The sequence below is a fragment of the Eulemur rufifrons genome, chromosome 19 (genome assembly GCF_041146395.1).
Source record: "Eulemur rufifrons isolate Redbay chromosome 19, OSU_ERuf_1, whole genome shotgun sequence".
NCBI classification, from domain to species: Eukaryota; Metazoa; Chordata; class Mammalia; order Primates; family Lemuridae; genus Eulemur; species Eulemur rufifrons.
The window spans coordinates 33,922,740-33,941,543 of record NC_091001.1 but is presented as its reverse complement, the minus strand read 5'-3'; the positions used below and the strand labels follow the sequence as shown (position 1 = coordinate 33,941,543).

The following is an 18,804-nucleotide window of genomic DNA, read 5'->3' as shown; positions in this document are numbered from 1 at the left end:
CCAAACAACTAAGATTTGAATCCCTGCTTCACTACTAGCTGTTTGACATTTGGAAGGTCACTTTTCTGTTTACAATACAATTTTTTTTAAGATTAAATGAGAGAATTAATGTGAAGGTTTAGCAAAAGAATCTGGCATATAGTAAGTTCTTAAGAAGCTAGCCACTATCAGTAGTGGAAGTAGTATTTAATTATTGGTTTTACTTAGAATTGAGGTCTTTTAGTTTATGTTAGTTATCTATTGCTGCATAATAAACCACCAAACACTTCATGACTTAAAACAACCATCATTTTATTTACTAGCTCACAATTCTTTTGGCTGGTAATTTTGGCTTAGCTCAGTCAGATGGTTGTGCTTGTCTGGGCTCTCCTGTTCTTGGTTGGCCTCTCTCTGTAGGGCCTGTTTACAAGTGGCAGAAAAGTATCTAGCTGAAGAGTGGAAGATGCAAGGGCTCTTGAGGCCCAGGCTCCTAACTCACACAGCATCATTTCTGCTGCATTCTGTTGGTTAAAGTCACAGGTTAGCCCAGATTCAAAGGGTGGGCAGTAGAGTTCACCTTTTGATAGGAGCTGCTGCAAAGACTTTCTAATCTTTTGATCCACCATTTAGACTAAATAATGGAAAACCCTATTTCATACTTATTAAGATCAACATACTGACTTTTGATAAGGAACAGAAGGATTACATTTGAATGTGAGGACATTGTTAAAAGACTCAATAATATAACCTGTTTATAAAAAGAAATCAATTTTGATATAATTGACAACTGAAATTTTTTAAAATATTCTTTTCAAAGATAAATTGATCTTTTTAGAAAATTCACACTATTAGGGAAATTAAAATGGGGACATAATTTTGATTTATCTCAAAGATAAGATCACTCTTGAAAAAATAACCAAATACCATTTTTACATTCTCCCAAGTTAATAAAGGACGATTTTTAGGCCTGAAAACTTAAAAAAAAAAACAAAAAAAAGAATTCAATTTAAAAAAAATGCCATATAGTATTCAACCCATTTAATCTTGTCAGATGATATATCAATAAGATGTGAAGTAATTTGTATAAAGTACAGTAGGTGGTGCTGTGGTAAAACTTCTGTTCCTGTAAAGAGTTACATTCAGGATTCATCTATATTCTTCTACCTGTATTGTTGCTTTAAAAAAAAAAAGTTTTAAATAAGGCAAGTCTGAAGAGAATCTAGCCAATTTACTTAGCCTAATATACATTTATTTGCAGTGATTTTTTAAAAACGACAAAATTAAGTACATTAATGTTACTGTTCCTTGAACTAAATTCTACCAAAAATAAAAATGGAATGTACTAAAATTGATCCACAGGCACACATCTTAATTTCTCAAAATTCTTTCATGTTTATGTTAACTTCACACAAGTTCTTCTCAACTTCTCGTTCTTAATAACTAGGGTTTTAAACTGTTTCCTTATTGTTCATATAAGCTGAAACAGTAAAGAAGAAATGCAACATGAGGCCAGAGGACAATAAATTTTAATATGGTGATGCTGTCATACTTTGAATATTTCAAGGTACTTGAGCCTTCTCCTTTAAACAGAAATCTCAGTAGAAAAATTAATTCACAATTACTTGAACAGTGTGAACAATTTTTTATTCCTTTGAGTAGTATTTTGAAAGAGTTTTAGAAAACTTGAATACTGTACATTTAAAAGCATGGTATAAAATTGTGTAAGAGTAGTTGACTTGGGTTGTTTGGTGCATTGAAGTGTAATGATGCAAGTATCTTAACATTTCATTTGCATTGAGTCTGGTTAAATGAGTGCATCCCAATCCTGGCTTTATAGGCTTCCTAGTCATCTGTGACCCATCTTTAAGAAAGTTTCAGTGGTTCTGATCTAGCAGGTGTCCTTAACAGCACTGGCCTTGGTAAAATCTTGCTGCCATTTTAATGGGAGATGTGTCATGAAAAGTAACACAGCAGAGCGTGTTCAATCCTCTGAAGTTATCTTTGAATGGCCTAATGTTTGATCTTTACTAGGAGACAGAAATCCTTGTATAAAATCCATTTAGCAAGTTTGTATAAAGTTACATTTTGAAATAGGTAAACATTTACAAAGCAGCAACAAAAAATATATGTAATCTTAGAAAGCTGTTATAAAGATAGAAATACTGATGCTGTTTAAATTTTTGGAAGCATGTAATAGTAATTGCACATGGAAAATAAACATTACTTGTGGTATTTACTATTAAGTCATTGGTTTTCTTTCTTGGTATAAAAAAGAAATGGGGCTTATTTGTTATTTTAGTGTTAAAATTTGAAAATTCTAAATGAAATTTACCCTATCATAATGTAATACCTCTTTTTTCCCCTTTTCCCATTTGAATTCTAACAAATTAATTAGAATCCAAATTTAGACTGTAATCTCTTGTCCTTTAATTTTTGTTTCTCTTTTGAATTTGTTAAAGTGATATTGCTTGTTATCTTCTGTTTCTGCTTCCCAATTAGAGAACTGATAGTTCTCAAACAGTTGATTTTACATATTGTTTTTCAGCTGATTACCTGGCCCAGGCATTTGATTCTCTTTGTTTGGACTTGAAGACAGATGAAGGAAAAACCTTGTTTTTGGGATATCAAGCTGTTCCAGTACTATTGAGTCATCTAAAAATATCCAGTAAAGGACTCCTGTCCAATGTCATTGATAGTTTGCTTCAGATGACAGTGGAATCTAGTAAGTTTTAGGTTTTATATACATATAGAAATGAAAATGAGATAGTTTTCTATCCTCATTTGGTCTGAATGTATAACTCCACATATTAGACACTATTGTATTTTATAATTTAAATGCTTAAAAAATATTTTTTTTTTTTTTTATTTTGTTTGTTTTTCAGCTCATCAAGGGGGTACAAAAGATCAGGCTATATACATTGCCCATGCCTCCCCATCCCCCCGAGTCTGAGCTTTAGTTGTGTCCATTTCCTAGACAGTGCACATCACTCTCATCATGTAGGTGTGCACTCCTCCCCTCCCCCCACCCCATCCCCCCCCCCCCCCCCCCCCCCCCCGAGAGAACTTCAAACATGTCCATTCCCCAGGCAGTGCGCATCGCACTCATCAAGTAGGTATACACCCATCCCTTCCACCCAGCCCTGACCTCTGTCCAATACCCTATTGGTGTGAATCCCAAATGTGCTCTCAGGGAAACCAGTTTGCTGGTGAGTACATGTGGTGCTTGTTTTTCCATTCTTGGGATACTTCACTTAATAGAATGGGTTCCAGCTCACTCCAGGAGAACCAAAGAGATGCCATATCGCCATCATTTCTAATAGCTGAGTAATATTCCATGGTATACATATACCACATTTTGCTAATCCATTCATGAATCGATGGGCATTTGGGTTGTTTCCACATTTTTGCGATTGTGAATTGTGCTGCTATAAACATTCGGGTGCAGGTGTCTTTTTTATAGAATGACTTTTGTTCTTCTGGGTAGATGCCCAGTAATGGGATTGCTGGATCGAATGGTAGGTCTACTTGAATCTGTTTAAGGTATCTCCACATTGCTTTCCACAGGGGCTGCACTAGTTTACAGTCCCACCAGCAGTGTATGAGAGTACCTGTCTCTCCACACCCACGCCAACATGTATAGTTTTGGGACTTTTTGATAAAGGCCGTTCTCACTGGAGTTAAGTGATATCTCATTGTGGTTTTGATTTGCATTTCCCTGATGATTAGAGATGTTGAACACTTTTTCATATGTTTGTTAGCCATTTTTATATCTTCTTTTGAAAAATTTCTATTCATGTCCTTTGCCCACTTTTTGATAGGGTTGTTCGATTTTTTCTTACTAATTTTCCTGAGTTCTAAATAGATTCTTGTTATCAGTCCTTTATCTGATGTGTAGTATGCGAAAATTTTTTCCCATTCTGTAGGTTGTCTATTTACTCTTGTGACTGTTTCTTTGGCTGTGCAGAAGCTTTTTAATTTGATCAGGTCCCATTTATTTATTTTTGTTGCTGCTGTGATTGCCTTAGGGGTCTTCCTCATAAATTCTTTGCCTAGGCCAATGTCTGTAAGAGTCTTACCTACATTTTCTTCTAGAATTCTAATAGTTTCTGACCTAAGGTTTAAGTCTGTTAACCACCGTGATTTGATTTTTGTGAGGGGTGAGAGCTGTGTGTCCTGTTTTAGTCTTCTACATATGGATATCCAGTTTTCCCAGCACCATTTATTAAATAAGGAATCTTTTCCCCAGAGTATGTTTTTTTCTGCTTTGTCAAAGATTAGATGGCTATATGAGGATGGTTTTATATTTGGATTTTCTGTTCTGTTCCACTGGTCTGTGTCTCGGCACTTGTGCCAGTACCAGGCTGTTTTTAGAACCACAGCCTTGTAGTAAAGTTTGAAGTCTGGCAAATTAATACCTCCCATTTTGTTTTTGTTGTTTAATATTGCTTTTGCTAAACGGGGTCTTCTCTGATTCCATACAAAGCGTAAAATTATTTTTTCTATGTCTGTGAAAAAAGATGTTGGTAGTTTAATAGGGATTGCATTGAATCTGTAGATAACTTTGGGCAGTATAGACATTTTAACAATGTTGATTCTACCGATCCATGAGCATGGTATGGTTTTCCACCTATTTACATGTTCTGCGATTTCCTTCCTCAGAGTTTCATAGTTCTCCCTATAGAGGTCCTTTACTTCCTTAGTTAGATATATTCCTAGATATTTTATTTTCTTTGTTGCTATTTTGAAGGGTATTGAGTCCTTAATTTGGTTCTCCGTTTGACTGTTATTGGCGTATATGAATGCCTCTGATTTGTGTGTATTGATTTTGTATCCTGAGACTTTGCTGAATTCATTAATCAATTCCAGGAGTCTCTTGGTTGAAATCTTGGGGTTTTCTAGATATAACATCATATCATCAGCAAAGAGTGAGAGTTTGATCTCTTCTGTCCCTATTTGGACTCCCTTGATTCTGCTTTCTTGCCTGATAGCTCTTGCAAGGACTTCCAATACTATGTTGAAAAGTAATGGGGACAGTGGGCAGCCTTGTCTGGTTCCAGTTCGAAGTGGGAATGCTTTCAGTTTTTCCCCATTCAGTATGATGTTGGCTGTGGGTTTGTCATATATGGCTTGTATCATTTTTAGATAGGCCCCGTCTATGCCTATTTTTTTGAGTGTTCTTATCATAAAAGGGTGTTGAATTTTGTCGAATGCTTTTTCTGCATCTATTGATAGTATCATATGGTCTTTATTTTTGCTTCTATTTATGTGATGAATTACATTTATAGATTTGCGTATGTTAAACCATCCCTGCATCTCTGGGATGAAGCCCACTTGGTCGTGATGGATTATTTTTTTGATAAGCACTTGGATTCGATTTGCTAGAATTTTATTGAGAATTTTTGCATCTATATTCATAAGAGAAATTGGTCTATAGTTCTCTGTTTTAGTTGCATCTTTTCCTGGTTTTGGTATTAGGGTTATGTTGGCTTGGTAAAAAGTGTTGGGGAGAATCCCATCCTTCTCTATATTGGAGAATAGTTTATGTAGGATGGGCACCAGTTCTTCTTTGTAGGTATGGTAGAATTCAGGTGTGAACCCATCTGGTCCAGGGCTTTTCTTTTTGGGAAGGTTTTTTATTGCTGTTTCGATTTCAGATCTAGATATCGGTCTATTTAGGAATTCTACTTCTTCCTGGTTGAGCCTGGGAAGGCTGTGTGTTTCTAGGAATTTGTCCATTTCCTCCAGATTTTCTAATTTGTGTGCATAAAGATTTTTGTAGAATTCATATATGGTATCCTGTATCTCTGTGGCATCAGTCGTGATTGCTCCTTTTGTGTTCCTGATGGAGGTTATAAGAGATTTTTCTTTTCTGTTCTTGGTTAGTCTAGCCAGAGGTGTGTCAATTTTGTTTATTTTTTCAAAGAACCAACTTTTGGTTTTATTAATCTCCCTTATGGTTTGATTGTTGTCCTTTTCATTTAGTTCTGATTTAATCTTAATAATTTCTCTCCTTCTGCTGGGTTTGGGATCGGTCTGTTCTTCCTTCTCCAGCACTTTGAGTCTATTCATTAGATTGTCTAATTGTAAGTTTTCTGTCTTTTTGGTATAAGCATTTATGGAAATAAATTTTCCTCTCAGGACTGCTTTAGCTGTGTCCCACAGATTTTGATAGGTTGTATCTCCTTTGTCATTTAATTCAAAAAATCTTTTGATTTCCGACTTGATTTCTTCATTTATAAAATGATTGTTCAGGAGAAGGTTATTTAGCTTCCATGACTTTGAGTAGAAGTGAGGATTTCTGTTAGGGTTCATTGTTACTTTTATTCCACTGTGATCTGAGAAGATGCATGGTATAATTTCTATATTTTTAAATTTTTTAAGGCATGCTTTATGACCTAAGATATGGTCAATCTTGGAGAATGTCCCATGAGCTGATGAGAAGAAAGTATATTCAGTGGTTTTTGGGTAGAATGTCCTGTAGATATCAGTCAGGCCCATTTGATCGAGAGTTGTATTTAAGTCCACTATTTCTTTGTTTATTTTTTGTTTGGAAGATCTGTCTTGAACTGTCAGTGGCGTGTTAAAATCTCCGGCTACTAACGTGTTGTTATCTATCATTTGGTTGAGATCAAGTAGGGTTTGCTTTATGAATCTGGGTGCACCTAGGTTGGGTGCATATATATTAAGTATAGTTATGTCTTCTTGTTGAATTGTACCCTTCACCAGTATATAGTAACCATCTTTGTCTTTCTTTACTTTTGTTGATTTAAAAACTATGTTATCGGAGATTAGAACCGCCACGCCAGCTTTCTTTTGGGTTCCATTTGCTTGGAATATTGATTTCCATCCTTTTATCTTCAGCCTAAATGCATCCTTGCAGGTTAGATGAGTTTCCTGAAGACAGCAGATACTTGGCTTATATTTTTTTATCCATTGGGCCAGTCTATGTCTCTTGAGTGGGGAATTCAATCCATTCACATTTAATGAGAGAACTGATAGGTGAGACAGATTGCTTTTCCTCAAGTTGGGTTGAATTTCATTGATCTGTTTTCTCTCTTGAGCCATTATGATAATTGGGTTTTTATATTTATCTCTTGATTAGTGTTACATTCGAGGGTCCTTCTTGTGCTGGACCATGTGTAACTCTGTTTTGAGTACTTCTTGGAGAGCTGGTCTTGTCTTGGTGAATTCCCTAAGTTTTTGTTTATCTGAGAATGTCTTAATTTCACCTTCATATATAAAACTGAGCTTAGCTGGATACAGGATTCTAGGCTGGGCATTATTCTGTTTCAGAAGAGTGAGAATGGGGCCCCAATCTCTTCTTGCTTGTAAGGTTTCAGTTGAGAAATCTGGCGTGATTCGGATGGTCTTTCCTTTGTATGTTACTTGATTCTTTCTTCTTACAGCTCGAAGAAGGGCCTCTTTAGTGGATATTTTGGTCAGTCTAATGACTACATGACGTGGTGTCTTCCTATTTGGTATGAATCTCCCAGGGGTTCTTTGAGCTTCTTGAACCTGTATATCTAGAGATTTGGCTAGGCCTGGGAAATTTTCCTCAATTATATCTTCAAATAGTTTATTCAACCCTTGCTTATTGTCTTCTTCACCCTCAGGAATGCCGATTACTCTGACGTTAGGCTTCTTCACATAATCCCACATTTCTTGTAGACTGTGGTTAATTCTCATGTTTGTTTGCTTCAGCTCTGTAACTGACTTGTTTAATTGGAACGTGTTGTCTTCGATCTCTGAGATTCTTTCTTCTGTTTGATCTACCCTGCTCTTGAGACTTTCCACTGTGTTTTGTAGCTCCTTGAATAAATTCTTCATTTCCAGGAGTTCAGTTTGATTTTTCTTCAGAATTTCAATTTCTTTGGTGAATTTTTCTTCCAAGTCCTGGATCTTTTTTGTGGTTTCTTTATGTTGATTATCCATTTTTACTTGCATGCTGGTCAGCGTGTTTATGATCCATGTTTGAAATTCTTCCTGTGACATGTTGCTATTTGGAATCTGGTTTGTGTTAATTGGTGGTGAACTAGTAATCCTCTTTGAGGGTGAAGTTTCAGCTTGATTCTTTATACTTCCAGAGTTCTTTCGCTGAGCCCTTCCCATCTGGATGAATCCTTAAGATTCCTTCTTTCAGCTTTAGTCTGGAAAGGGGCAGGCCGTGAGCGCCAGGTAAGCTGCCTCCTCTGTCGCTAGGGGGAGCCTTTCGCGTGTTGTTCAGGGTTTTGCTACCTCCGCTGGGGGGGCTGCTTCTCTTCCTCTCCCGAGGTGGTTTCCGTCTCTCTCTCTGCGAGAAAGACAGTGGATAGGGGGAGGGGAGCGGCGCCCTCGTTCGCCCAGCGCCCCAGCTGCTGCAGTTCCCGTGGGCGATGGTCCTCCCCGCCCCAATGTCCGCAAGGTCCACGCTCAACTCTCTCGTGACTGGGGAACCACTCAGTGTTCACACAAAGGCTTAGCTCCTAGTCGGTCTGTGGACTAGGGAAGGGAGCCGCCCGGTACCCAATCACTTCACCGGGTTTAGGGTGCAAAACCCAACAATGGCGACCGCCCGTCTGCAGCACTGTCACTGGGGTTGAACGCTCAGCGACCGGCAGAGGCCAGAGGAGCCGAGACCGGGAGAACCCAGCCCCGCCCAAACGAGACAGATCGGCGTCTGCTCCTGCCGGGAGGGAGGCAGCCCCGCCGCCCGCGTATAGGAGACAGTTGCTAGGCGCCTCAGCCGCGCACAGCGCACAGCGTTCTAGGGTCCCAAATGCCTCCCGCCAATGTCTCCTCTGCAGAGCTCACGTCTCCCGCGGCAATTCTGCGCCGACTTTGGGCAAATCCCCAATTGAGTGGGTGTGGAGGTCAGAGGGGGAACAAGATGCTTTCCTGTGGGGCTGAACCCACCCCACTCTCTGGTGGGGTGCGTACAACCGTCCCGCGCTCCCTTCTCTGATGACCCTCCGCACTCTCTAGTTTTTCGCGATGTATTTCCCGATCACCTCAGTCCTTTCTCGCTCTCTCTCTGTCCCACGCTGATTCTCCGTGGGTTCACACCGCCGTTCTTGTGGGGGAGTGAACCTCTAGCGTTGTGGCAGTCCGAGACCCATGCCTTCCACTCCGGGAGCACGAATCCAGGAGGTCACCACCATTCCGCCATCTTCAATCTCCTTAAAAAATATTTTTGACAGCTGTTTAATTGGGTCATTAATAACATCATTCCATTATTCAGATTTGCACTAATTTAGCACAATTTCCAGTAGTCATTTACTATGTGGGTACACTGCAAATGTTACTCACAGATTTGAGACTCTTTCTCTGTTCTTTTTTGTCCCATCGTTCTGACAGATCTAATCATATATTCTGTGTTAGCTCAGAAGGAGTGAAGTCATCAAATGTATCTCCACGTAAACTGAAAATAATGACACAAACATATTCCCATTGTTGCCTCTTCAACTGTACTGTTTTATTGGAGGAATTGGGACAGAAGGGGGGACTTCAGCTATGTATGTGGCTACTCTAATTCCTATTTGTAATGTTTTATAGTACATGGGTTTTTTTCTTTTTGGTTTTTATGTTGGTGTAATGGGTTATTTTAACTTGGCTGTTATTGGTTTCTAATTGAGCATAGATATGCACAGGGATACTGAATATCAGTGCTTTGCTTTGCTTCCATTGACATGGCTCTTTGAACCTCATGCGACCCCTTGACTTATAACAAGTAGCCATTTTGTTTAAATAATTCTTTTCCATTTGTAGTCTGCTTTCTTCCCTCTTCCCTCTTCCTTCTACAGCATGTCTGTAGTCACAGCTAATCAGGAGGCTGAGATGAGAGGATCACTTGAGTCCAGGGGTCGAGACCAGCCTGGGCAACCTAGCGAGACCCCATCTCAAGAAACCCTCCCCCCCAAAAAAAAAAAACTAAAACTAAAATGTTTATGCCATCCAGGGGTGGAAACTCAAAGTGGAAAGCCATTGCTCTTCATAGTAGGCAGCAACCTGTGCACTTGGTGCTGCCTGTGGGTGACTCCCGGATGGTTGGGTGCAAAGCATGGTTATGTTTCTAATGAGGTACATTTGGTGTATCGTTTCATATCTTCAGTTCACTTTTGTATATAGTGGTGTTTTTCCTTAATATCCCTGTGAAGGAGGCCTGATAGGGAGATTGAGGCCCAGAAAAATTAGGTAACTTCTCCAGGGATTCCCACAGCTTGACCAAGGTAGAACTGAGACTGACATAAGGCTCTAGACATAAGGCTCATTCTACCATAGCACTATAATTAGGTTTTCCCGGGTTTTGTTTTGTTTTTTCCTCCTGTCCTGGAATGTCACTGGTCGCTGACATATTTTATCCATATTTTTAGCCATTTGTAACTGTTAAGATATTGGACTTATACTTGAGGATGTAGCTACCTAGATTAGTAATCTTGGGGCCTTATATTTAAGTTTACTGATGTAAGGAGTAAAACAAAAAGTGAAAAATTAGTGAATTTAGGCACAGAGACCCAAGATTACTTGTTTAAGTAGCTAGATTTCCAGCTTGGTTCACAGGAATTTTTTTTTAATGAGGAAAAACTCAAATCTTAACAGATGTAAATGTCCATTCATCAGAAGAAGTCTTACTGAATATATCTAAGAGAGATGAAATATTTCTTCTTGTAGTCAAAGGAAAACTAAATATAATTTTATTAAATAGTTGACCTACTTGGGTAAAATGACTTTGTGGCACCACAAATTCAAATTTGGGAAAATTAGATTAGAGTAGATAGTTAATAGTCATTCACATTTGTTTACCTTTGTTCCAGTTACTCTCAATTTCAAGATTATGCCTTTCATGCTCAAATGTAGTAGATAAAGCGATTTTTAATGCTGATTACTATGAAATCTATGTTAGTTTTAGTGTATAGAAAACTTCTGGAAGATCAGAAATGGGCAAATACTTTGATGATGTCTGACTGGTGTTTATTTATTTCCCATTTTTAATGTAAATCCAGTACCTGTTAGTCAGCCAACACAATTTGTTGAAGGGATAAACGAATGATAGATCAAGTTTTACATTTTGTTTTGTTTTTTCTAGTTTTGAGATTAGAAACTCATTTCATCATTTACTTAATTTTCCCATGTCATTTTTTTAAGATAATAGGAAAGTGTTGCAAAAGAAATCTCACTAGAATTGATCTGCAGTTGGTTTACCTTACCTTAATAATGGGCCTTCGTGGCCAGCCATATGTGACTTGCCAGGTTTCAAAGCAGCATGTTTGTAGGGCTCTGCAGAGCCTGGGGCTTCCTCAGGAGCCTTGATGGGCTGGGAGGAGGTGTCAGTGGGCTAAATTCTAAGTGCCTGTGACAAGGAAGTCAGTACAGAAATTGAGTATTTAGAAACTTGTGTATTAATTTGACAGTAATTTTATGTCTGTTAAATCTGATAATTAAAAACATTTGTACTTGTATTTTATATGTTCCTTTTTAAAAATTTTTCATTTTGTTAGTATTTTTAATAGCATTTTGTAAAAGGGTGATGGCTTCTCTGTGCTGGATTGGAAATTTAGGAAGACTGATCCTTCACCATAGTAGCTTGAGAAGCAGCAGGCAATTCCATCTCACTGGATGCTTTGTGTTAAGGCGTGTTGGGGGCAGCGGTGCTGCAGAGCAGTTTTTTTCTCTTTTCCACTTGTGTCCTTCCCCCAGATTCATCTTTTCAGATATGAGAAACATTAGATGCACAGGTACTGTTTTTTGAAAGCTACTAAAATACATTTCTGAGTATAAATTAAGATCTGCACCTTGATTTATCTTGCCATACATATATTATGAACACAATTTTATTTTTAGATTTAGAGCTTCTGATTATATCTGTTTTTGGCATGAGTATATATCATGTAATAATAACTTAGTGGTGTTGCTTTTAGAAAATTAGTTTGTGGTTTCTTTTTCTTTTTCCTGTCAGTAGTTGAAAGCTATTAATATTACTTATCTGGGTTTTGCTGTGTGAGAACTTGAGTCTCTTTTTGTTGCGAAGAATACTTTCCTTTTCTTGTCAGACTTAGTTTAAATAGAGGGATTTAAGTTTGTATTATTTTAGTTTATTCTCTCTTGTGGCCTAGAAACTGCCTTGTCTAGGTAACATGCTACTGTTTAACAGTTGAAAGGCAATAATGTATGTGAGGACATTTTGCAGACCTTTTTTAAAAGTAAAGTTTATTATAAAAATAATAGAAATTTGGAAAAGTACCAACCAGCAAAATAAAATTTTCTGGGGTAGGGGCTGAGGAGATGTTGGTTAAGGATAGAAAATTTCAGTTAGACAGGAGTGAGTTCAGGAGATCTATTGTATAGGTCAACTATGCATTATCCAAAATGCTTGGATCCAAAAGAGTTTCAGATTTCACATTTTTTTGAACTTTGGAATATTTGTGTTATACTTACCAGTAGAGCACCCTTAATCTGAAAATCCAAAATCTGAAATGCTCCAATGAGCATGGCCTTTGAGCATCATATCAGTGTTTAAAATGTTTCAGATTTGGTGCATTTTGATTTGGTGGATTTTTGGATTTGGGATGCTCAGCCGGTATAATGTGGTGATTACAGTTAATTACGATGTATTGTATTCAAATGAAAATTGCTAAGAGAATACATTTTAAATGTTCTCACCACAAAAAAATAAGTATTTGAGGTAATGGATATGTTATTTATCTTGATTTAGCCATTCCACAATATATTCATACATGATATCAAAACATCATATTATACATGATAAAATACATATAATTTTTATTTGCTAATTTAAAAAAAACAAATGCCCCAGAAAAAAAAAAATCTTGACTATCCAAAGATACATACTATTACTTCTTGTGGACATTTGCTTCCTCTCTTTTTTTCTGTGAAATGTTTTGTGATGTTGGTTAGCTTTTTCTTTCCTTTTTTGAACATAGTTATATCCTAGTGTCTATACAGTTATATATTTGCAATTAGGCCGTGTTATATAGGTTGGGCATCCCTAATTTGAAACTCCAGAATCTGAAATGCTCCAAAATCCGAAACTTTTTGAGCTCTGACGTGATGCACAAAGGTCATGCTCAAAGGAAATGCTCATTGGAGCATTTTGGATTTTAGATTTTCAGATTAGGGATTCTCAACTGGTAAGTATAATGCAAAGAAAATCTCAAAATGCAAGAAAATCTTAGGAGATACTGCAAGGAAATATACTTGGGTTCTTCAGTTTAAATTTTGTGTAGGAGTATGGGTAAGAAAATGTAATAAAGATAGCAAAGAATTATCAGATACTTTGGACTCTTACTCCATGCCTTAAACTTGTTTTATAGATCTAGAACTTATTTCTGAATATATCCATATTTCTTAGTTGGTGCTGGTACTGTTTTTCATTGGCAGTTAATTTTACTTTACTTGGGCCACATAATTTCTTCCCTTCTTATTGTTTTTAATTTATTCTGTCATTCCACGGTGTTTTTATTATTAAGGAGATTAAAGGAAGTATAATTTCAGTGAAATTATAGATATATTTCCAACAAAGCACCAACTTAATGTGTACTCACCTATGCTTCTAGCCATGAATCCTACATACATATAATCTGTTTTCTCAGTTAAAAGTTTTCACATGGAAAAATTTCCTTTTTAAGTGTGTTAGTCCATTTTGCATTCATAGAAAGGAATACCTGAGGCTGGGACATTTATAAAGAAAAGAGGTTTATTTGGCTCACAGTTCTACAGGCTGTACAAGAAGCATGGCGCCAGCATCTGCTTCTGGTGAGGGCTTCAGGGAGCTCCCAATCAAGGCAGAAAGTGAAGGGGGAGCAGGCATGTCACGTGGTGAGAGGACCAAGAGCACGAGGAAGAAGTGCCAGGCTCTCCTAAACAACCAGCTCTCCAGTGAACTAGTAGAGTGAGAACTCATTACTACAGGAAGGCACCAAGCCATTTGTAAGAGATCCACTCCCATGACCCAAACACCTCCTACTAGGCCGCACCTCCAACACTGCGATCAAATTTATGTGTGAGATTTGGAGGGGACAAGTATCTAAACTTTATCATTAAGGAAACACAATGGGAAGGTTTATTTTTAATAACTGAAATACATATATTTTAAAGCTTAATAAAAATTAACAGAGCAAAAGCTGTGTGATATTTTGAGTTTGTGGTATTTTCAAGAAACAGCAGGGAAGCCAGTGTAGCTGAAGCAGTTATCGAGGATAGAGTAGTGAAAGAATCAGAAAGGAAAAGGCTGGGGGTGCTCATTGAGAAGAAGGGCCTTGTTGGCTGTCATTGAGACTTGGGGATTTCTATGTAGTAAAACAACGTGATCTTTTCCTTTCTATTCTGATTTGTTGAATGTAATTTTATGAGCTCTTTAATATATTTATGCAAAGCCTTTATTTTTAATTGTTTAATATTCCATTATATTTATGTACTATGATTTATTATTATTGATTAAGGTAATTGAGTTTTGTGGGAAGTTTTTATGAAATTTAATAAGAAAATTGATTCATTGCCCTTCTGTCTCAGCACAAAAGAGCTCTGAAGTAGTTTTTGTTCAGCCACTTAGGGATATGTGGCACAGGGGCACATAATGAACTAACAGTTCCTTCCATAACCTCTGAAGTCTACTTAAGAATCAATTAATGAGCACGTGCAGCTGTTATATTTGATACTGCTCTCTGAATGCTGCCGGATTTACAGCTCTATTAAAGTTAATAATGCTTTGTATTTCTTAGTCTGATACTGTAAAAGAATCTCTTTTTCTAAGATGTAAGGCTGGCCTTTCAACTGTGTAACACTAGATGATGTGAGCCCTTTTTTGGTCAAGCTTTAGGTTTGTGTTATGTAGCCTATCTTGAGGAAACTTATTCTGATATTTTGTGGAAAAAACAAAAATAAAACATTGTATATGATAGGGGGGTAAAATCCAACCTGCCGATTAGTATGGTAGAAAAAGCTGAGAAATCAAATAAGTATACAGATAATAAATATACTATTATTTATTTGGTTTTTTTTTCAACGATAAGAGTTTTCTGGCTATTTAACTTAAGGAGTTTTTTAACAAAATTACATTTATTGTTTAAAAGGTATCACAGTGACATAGCTTATAATTTCAAAAGTACAAAAGTGAAAAGTCTTCCTTCAGTCACCATTTTTCTCCCTGGAGGGAACCAACACACAAATACACACACTTTCTTATTTTTTTCCTTTTTATCACAGGAATGATAGCATGTTTTATATGTTGTTGCCACCAATTTATCTTGGAGATCTTCTTATATTAATATATAATTTCTTCAGTCAAAATTTATTCATTTAAGCAGACCACCACCAAGGGATATTTTGGTTGTTTCTAGTCTTTTGGTACTATAAGCAGTGCTTCTGTGAATAACATTATACAAAAGTAAGTCTGTATATGTGAAAGCTTATTTGGTGGTAGTTATTATATTTTGAATTCTCCATCAGATAAATCACATGTCTCCATTTCACTGGGGTCAATCCCTGATTTTATCTTTCTTCTTTTTGGAAAATATTTGCCTGTTTCTTTTTTTGTTTGTTTTGTTTTCTTTTCTTTTTTTTTTTTTTTTTAGACAGAGTCTTGCTCTGTCAGCTGGGCTAGAGTGCCATGGCATAAGCCTAGTTCACAGCAACTTCAAACTCCTGGGCTCAAGTGATCCTTCTGCCTCAGCCTCCTCAGTAGCTGGGACTACAGGCGCACACCACCACACTTGCCTGTTTCTCCCCTTCTCCTTGATTGTCTTTGTTGGTATCTGCATGTTAGATAAAAATAGCTACCTCTCTTAATCTTCATGGACTGGCCTCATTCTGGAGAAGACCATCACCAATTAGCCCAGACAGAGATTCTGGGGCCTTTCAAACCTTCATGTTAGTCCCATCCACTTTCTTTGTTCTTAGCAGCTCCCCAGGCATCTAAAATATGCTGGTCCCTTCAGCATCTGAGACCAGGGAGACTGAAGCCAGTTGCTCAGGCAATCCTCATTTCAGGTGGGTCATTGGACACATGGTACACATCTTTCCCTTCCCAGGTAGAGCTGGGATTTGGGGTTTTTTCACCTGCTTGCTCTGTGCTGAGCTAGAGGTTAGGGTGGGGGTTGGTGGCTATGGTGACTGACAGCCAAACTGCCATGGACGCTTAGAGTTTGCTAGCTGTCAATGCTCCCAGACAGGGTAGACAGAGGCCAGTCCTCTGAGTAGTCCCTGGAAATGGTGAACACATTGTGTACCATTTTCCCTCCCTAGGGAGAGGTTGGGAGCTGGGGAGTTTTGTCCCTTTCTGTGGAACTGTGCCAGGGATAAGGGATTATGGCAATAGGGTATCTGAATTTTCCTACTGGCTTCAATGTGGCTGGTTTCATACTCACTCAGAGTGCAAAAGCCTCTTAAAATTTGTGAATTTCACACAAAGGGAATCTGTCCATGAGTTGTTGAATCAGTGTGTTTGTGGGGGAAGGAGGGTCCAGGGCTTCGTATTCTGTCATCTTGATAATGTCATTCCTTCTCTTTCCTTTTTATAAGGACACTCTGATTATATATAGGCCCCCTTAGGTGATCCAGGATAATCTCCCCCATCTCAAGATCTTTAATCACATCTGCAAAGCCTTTGCCGTATAAGCTAATATTCACAGTTTCCGGTGATGAGGATATGGACATCTTTTGGGGAGCCATTATTCAGCCTACCACACTAGTCTGTCATTGATTTCTCATCAATTTGAGAGTTGCTTTTGCATTCAGGGTGATTCTGTATACAAGTACAAGCATCTGACCACTTCATTATGTCTTACAGTATGGTTGTCCTCAAGTATTGACGTATTGAAATAATTGAAAATTTATTATAAACTAGGGCATTATATTGATTAAAAAGATATGTGTAGGCCAAGTACAGTGGTTCACATCAATAATCCTAGCACTTTGGGAAGTCAGAGCGGGAGGATTGCTTGAGGCCAGGAGTTTGAGACCAGCCTGGGCAACATAAAGGAGACCTCATTTCTACAGAAAATTAAAAAATTAGCCGGGCATGGTGGCACGTGCCTTTAGTCCCAGCTGCTCGGGAGTCTGAGACAGGAGGATCACTTGAGCCCAGGAGTTTGAGATTTCTGTGAGCTATGATCTCACCACTGTACTCCAGCCAAGGCAACAGAGTGAGACCCTGTCTCTTAAAAAAAAAAAAAAAGAATTTGTGTAAGTAGATTATATTGCTTATGAATATTGTCAAGATAATTAAAGAGGAGTTACAAAGTATTTATTATAAAATAATTGTACTGAGTCATTGGGTTGAGAACTGTTCCTCAAGTTCAAATATATAGGTATAGATATGTATGTGTGTATGTGTATGTATAGTTTTTATATAGATAGATGGGGAACCTGGGGCTATGAAAAATTAAGTGACTTGTTTAATGTCACATGGCTAGGACCAGGACAGTGATGAGGAATAAATAAGTCTTTTAGAAAAAGAAGTGGAGACAAGATAGAAGCTTCCGCTGGAAGTTAGGACCCCAGAACTAAAGGATTCTAGAGCAGGAATTATTGACAGCACTCACTGTCTCTCAGGAATTCAAAAAGCAAGAAGGAAAAGGAAAAAAGCCTTGGAATTCTCCCAGGAATGTGAAGTAGAGGGAGAAACAGAGGTTTGAATAGAGGTTTGAAACTGGGAAAATGGCAGACTGAGAAGTTTGCTAGAGAGTTGTTAGTTATGAATACGGATTACCCTACCCCAAGAGAGCCTTGTCCGTGGACCAGCACTACCCTTCCTCATCTTTTAAGAAATAGCTAATCTGGAGTGCATTTCATACCCTTTCGTTCTTCCAAAAGGGAATATATGGAATGAAAAATATACCAAAGAGGAGAATTCACTTGGGTGTTTTTAAGGAATTACCTATGTCTATTTCTTCTCACTATTGCTTTTCCCCCTTTTTAGTACTTGTTGGTCCTGATGCAGTTTGAGGGGTGGGCAACTGAAGTGTTTTGGTTGATATTGAATGTTGCTATGCTATAGCTTTTGAGTCATCAGAACTAGAAATAAAAGCCTCACTATCTAAAAATCATACATTTTTGTCTCATGGAAAAGCATGTTAATATCTGAGAGTTGAGGAGAGTGGTTGTTTTTTTTTTTTAACAATTTTATTCTGATTGCCTCCTTGCCTTAGAATTCTGAAAAGATTAAAATAGGTATTATCTGAGAAATACAAACTTAGAATCTGAGCATTTAAACTACAGAAATGTTCTAGTCAGTTATCGACAGGCTGATGACTAACATATATGGACATAATCTTTACCAACAAATGTGCTGACTTGTTGATAGTACATACTTTTAAAAAATATATAACTACTGTAGGAAATGTTAGCAGATCTTGGATAAATAACTCTCTTGAGAGATTTCAGTGACTGACTTTTAAATTAATAAGAGTTACACTTCTTTTCTTAAGTTACCCACTAATAATGTTTAGTCAGATACTGTGTTAGTATAACATTGGTGCAGGGAGTCTGTAGCATCACTTTTTCCTTACTTATTGATAGTAACCCATAACTGAGATTGATTGTATCTTCAGGTAATCTTTCTCAGACTGAAGATTTGAACACCCACCCACCAAGGTTATGAACTACAAATTTATAATTAATATTGTGACTCAAGGAAAACATAGAAAAAATTGTCTCAATAAGTAATTTTGACCCTTGCAACAGGAAATATGGGTTGGCTCCCCCATCATCATTCTCACCTCTTCCTACCTCATATTCTTCTCTTCTAGAGGCTGAAAAGTCTAAAAACTTTCTCTTCCAGCCTTTCTTGCTGACAGGAGTAGCCACATGCTTGACACACTTGGAACCAATAAG

The 18,804-nt window shown here is 37.6% G+C and overlaps 1 protein-coding gene across 8 annotated transcripts in view; it reads left to right on the top strand.

Annotated features, from left to right (window-relative positions):
* The window catches only part of CCDC138 (coiled-coil domain containing 138), a 90,480-nt gene that overhangs the window by 56,732 nt on the left and 14,944 nt on the right, over positions 1-18,804 (top strand). For 5 of the 8 annotated variants that reach the window (XM_069494302.1, XM_069494303.1, XM_069494301.1 and 2 more), the window contains one exon: positions 2,525-2,701. The exons of 2 other annotated variants lie outside the window; for them this stretch is intronic. In XM_069494302.1, coding sequence (XP_069350403.1) covers positions 2,525-2,701 — 177 coding nt within the window. Of the gene's footprint in view, positions 1-2,524; positions 2,702-15,736; positions 15,961-18,804 lie in introns of all 8 variants that reach the window. One more of the 8 variants, XR_011236180.1, reaches the window with a different exon arrangement.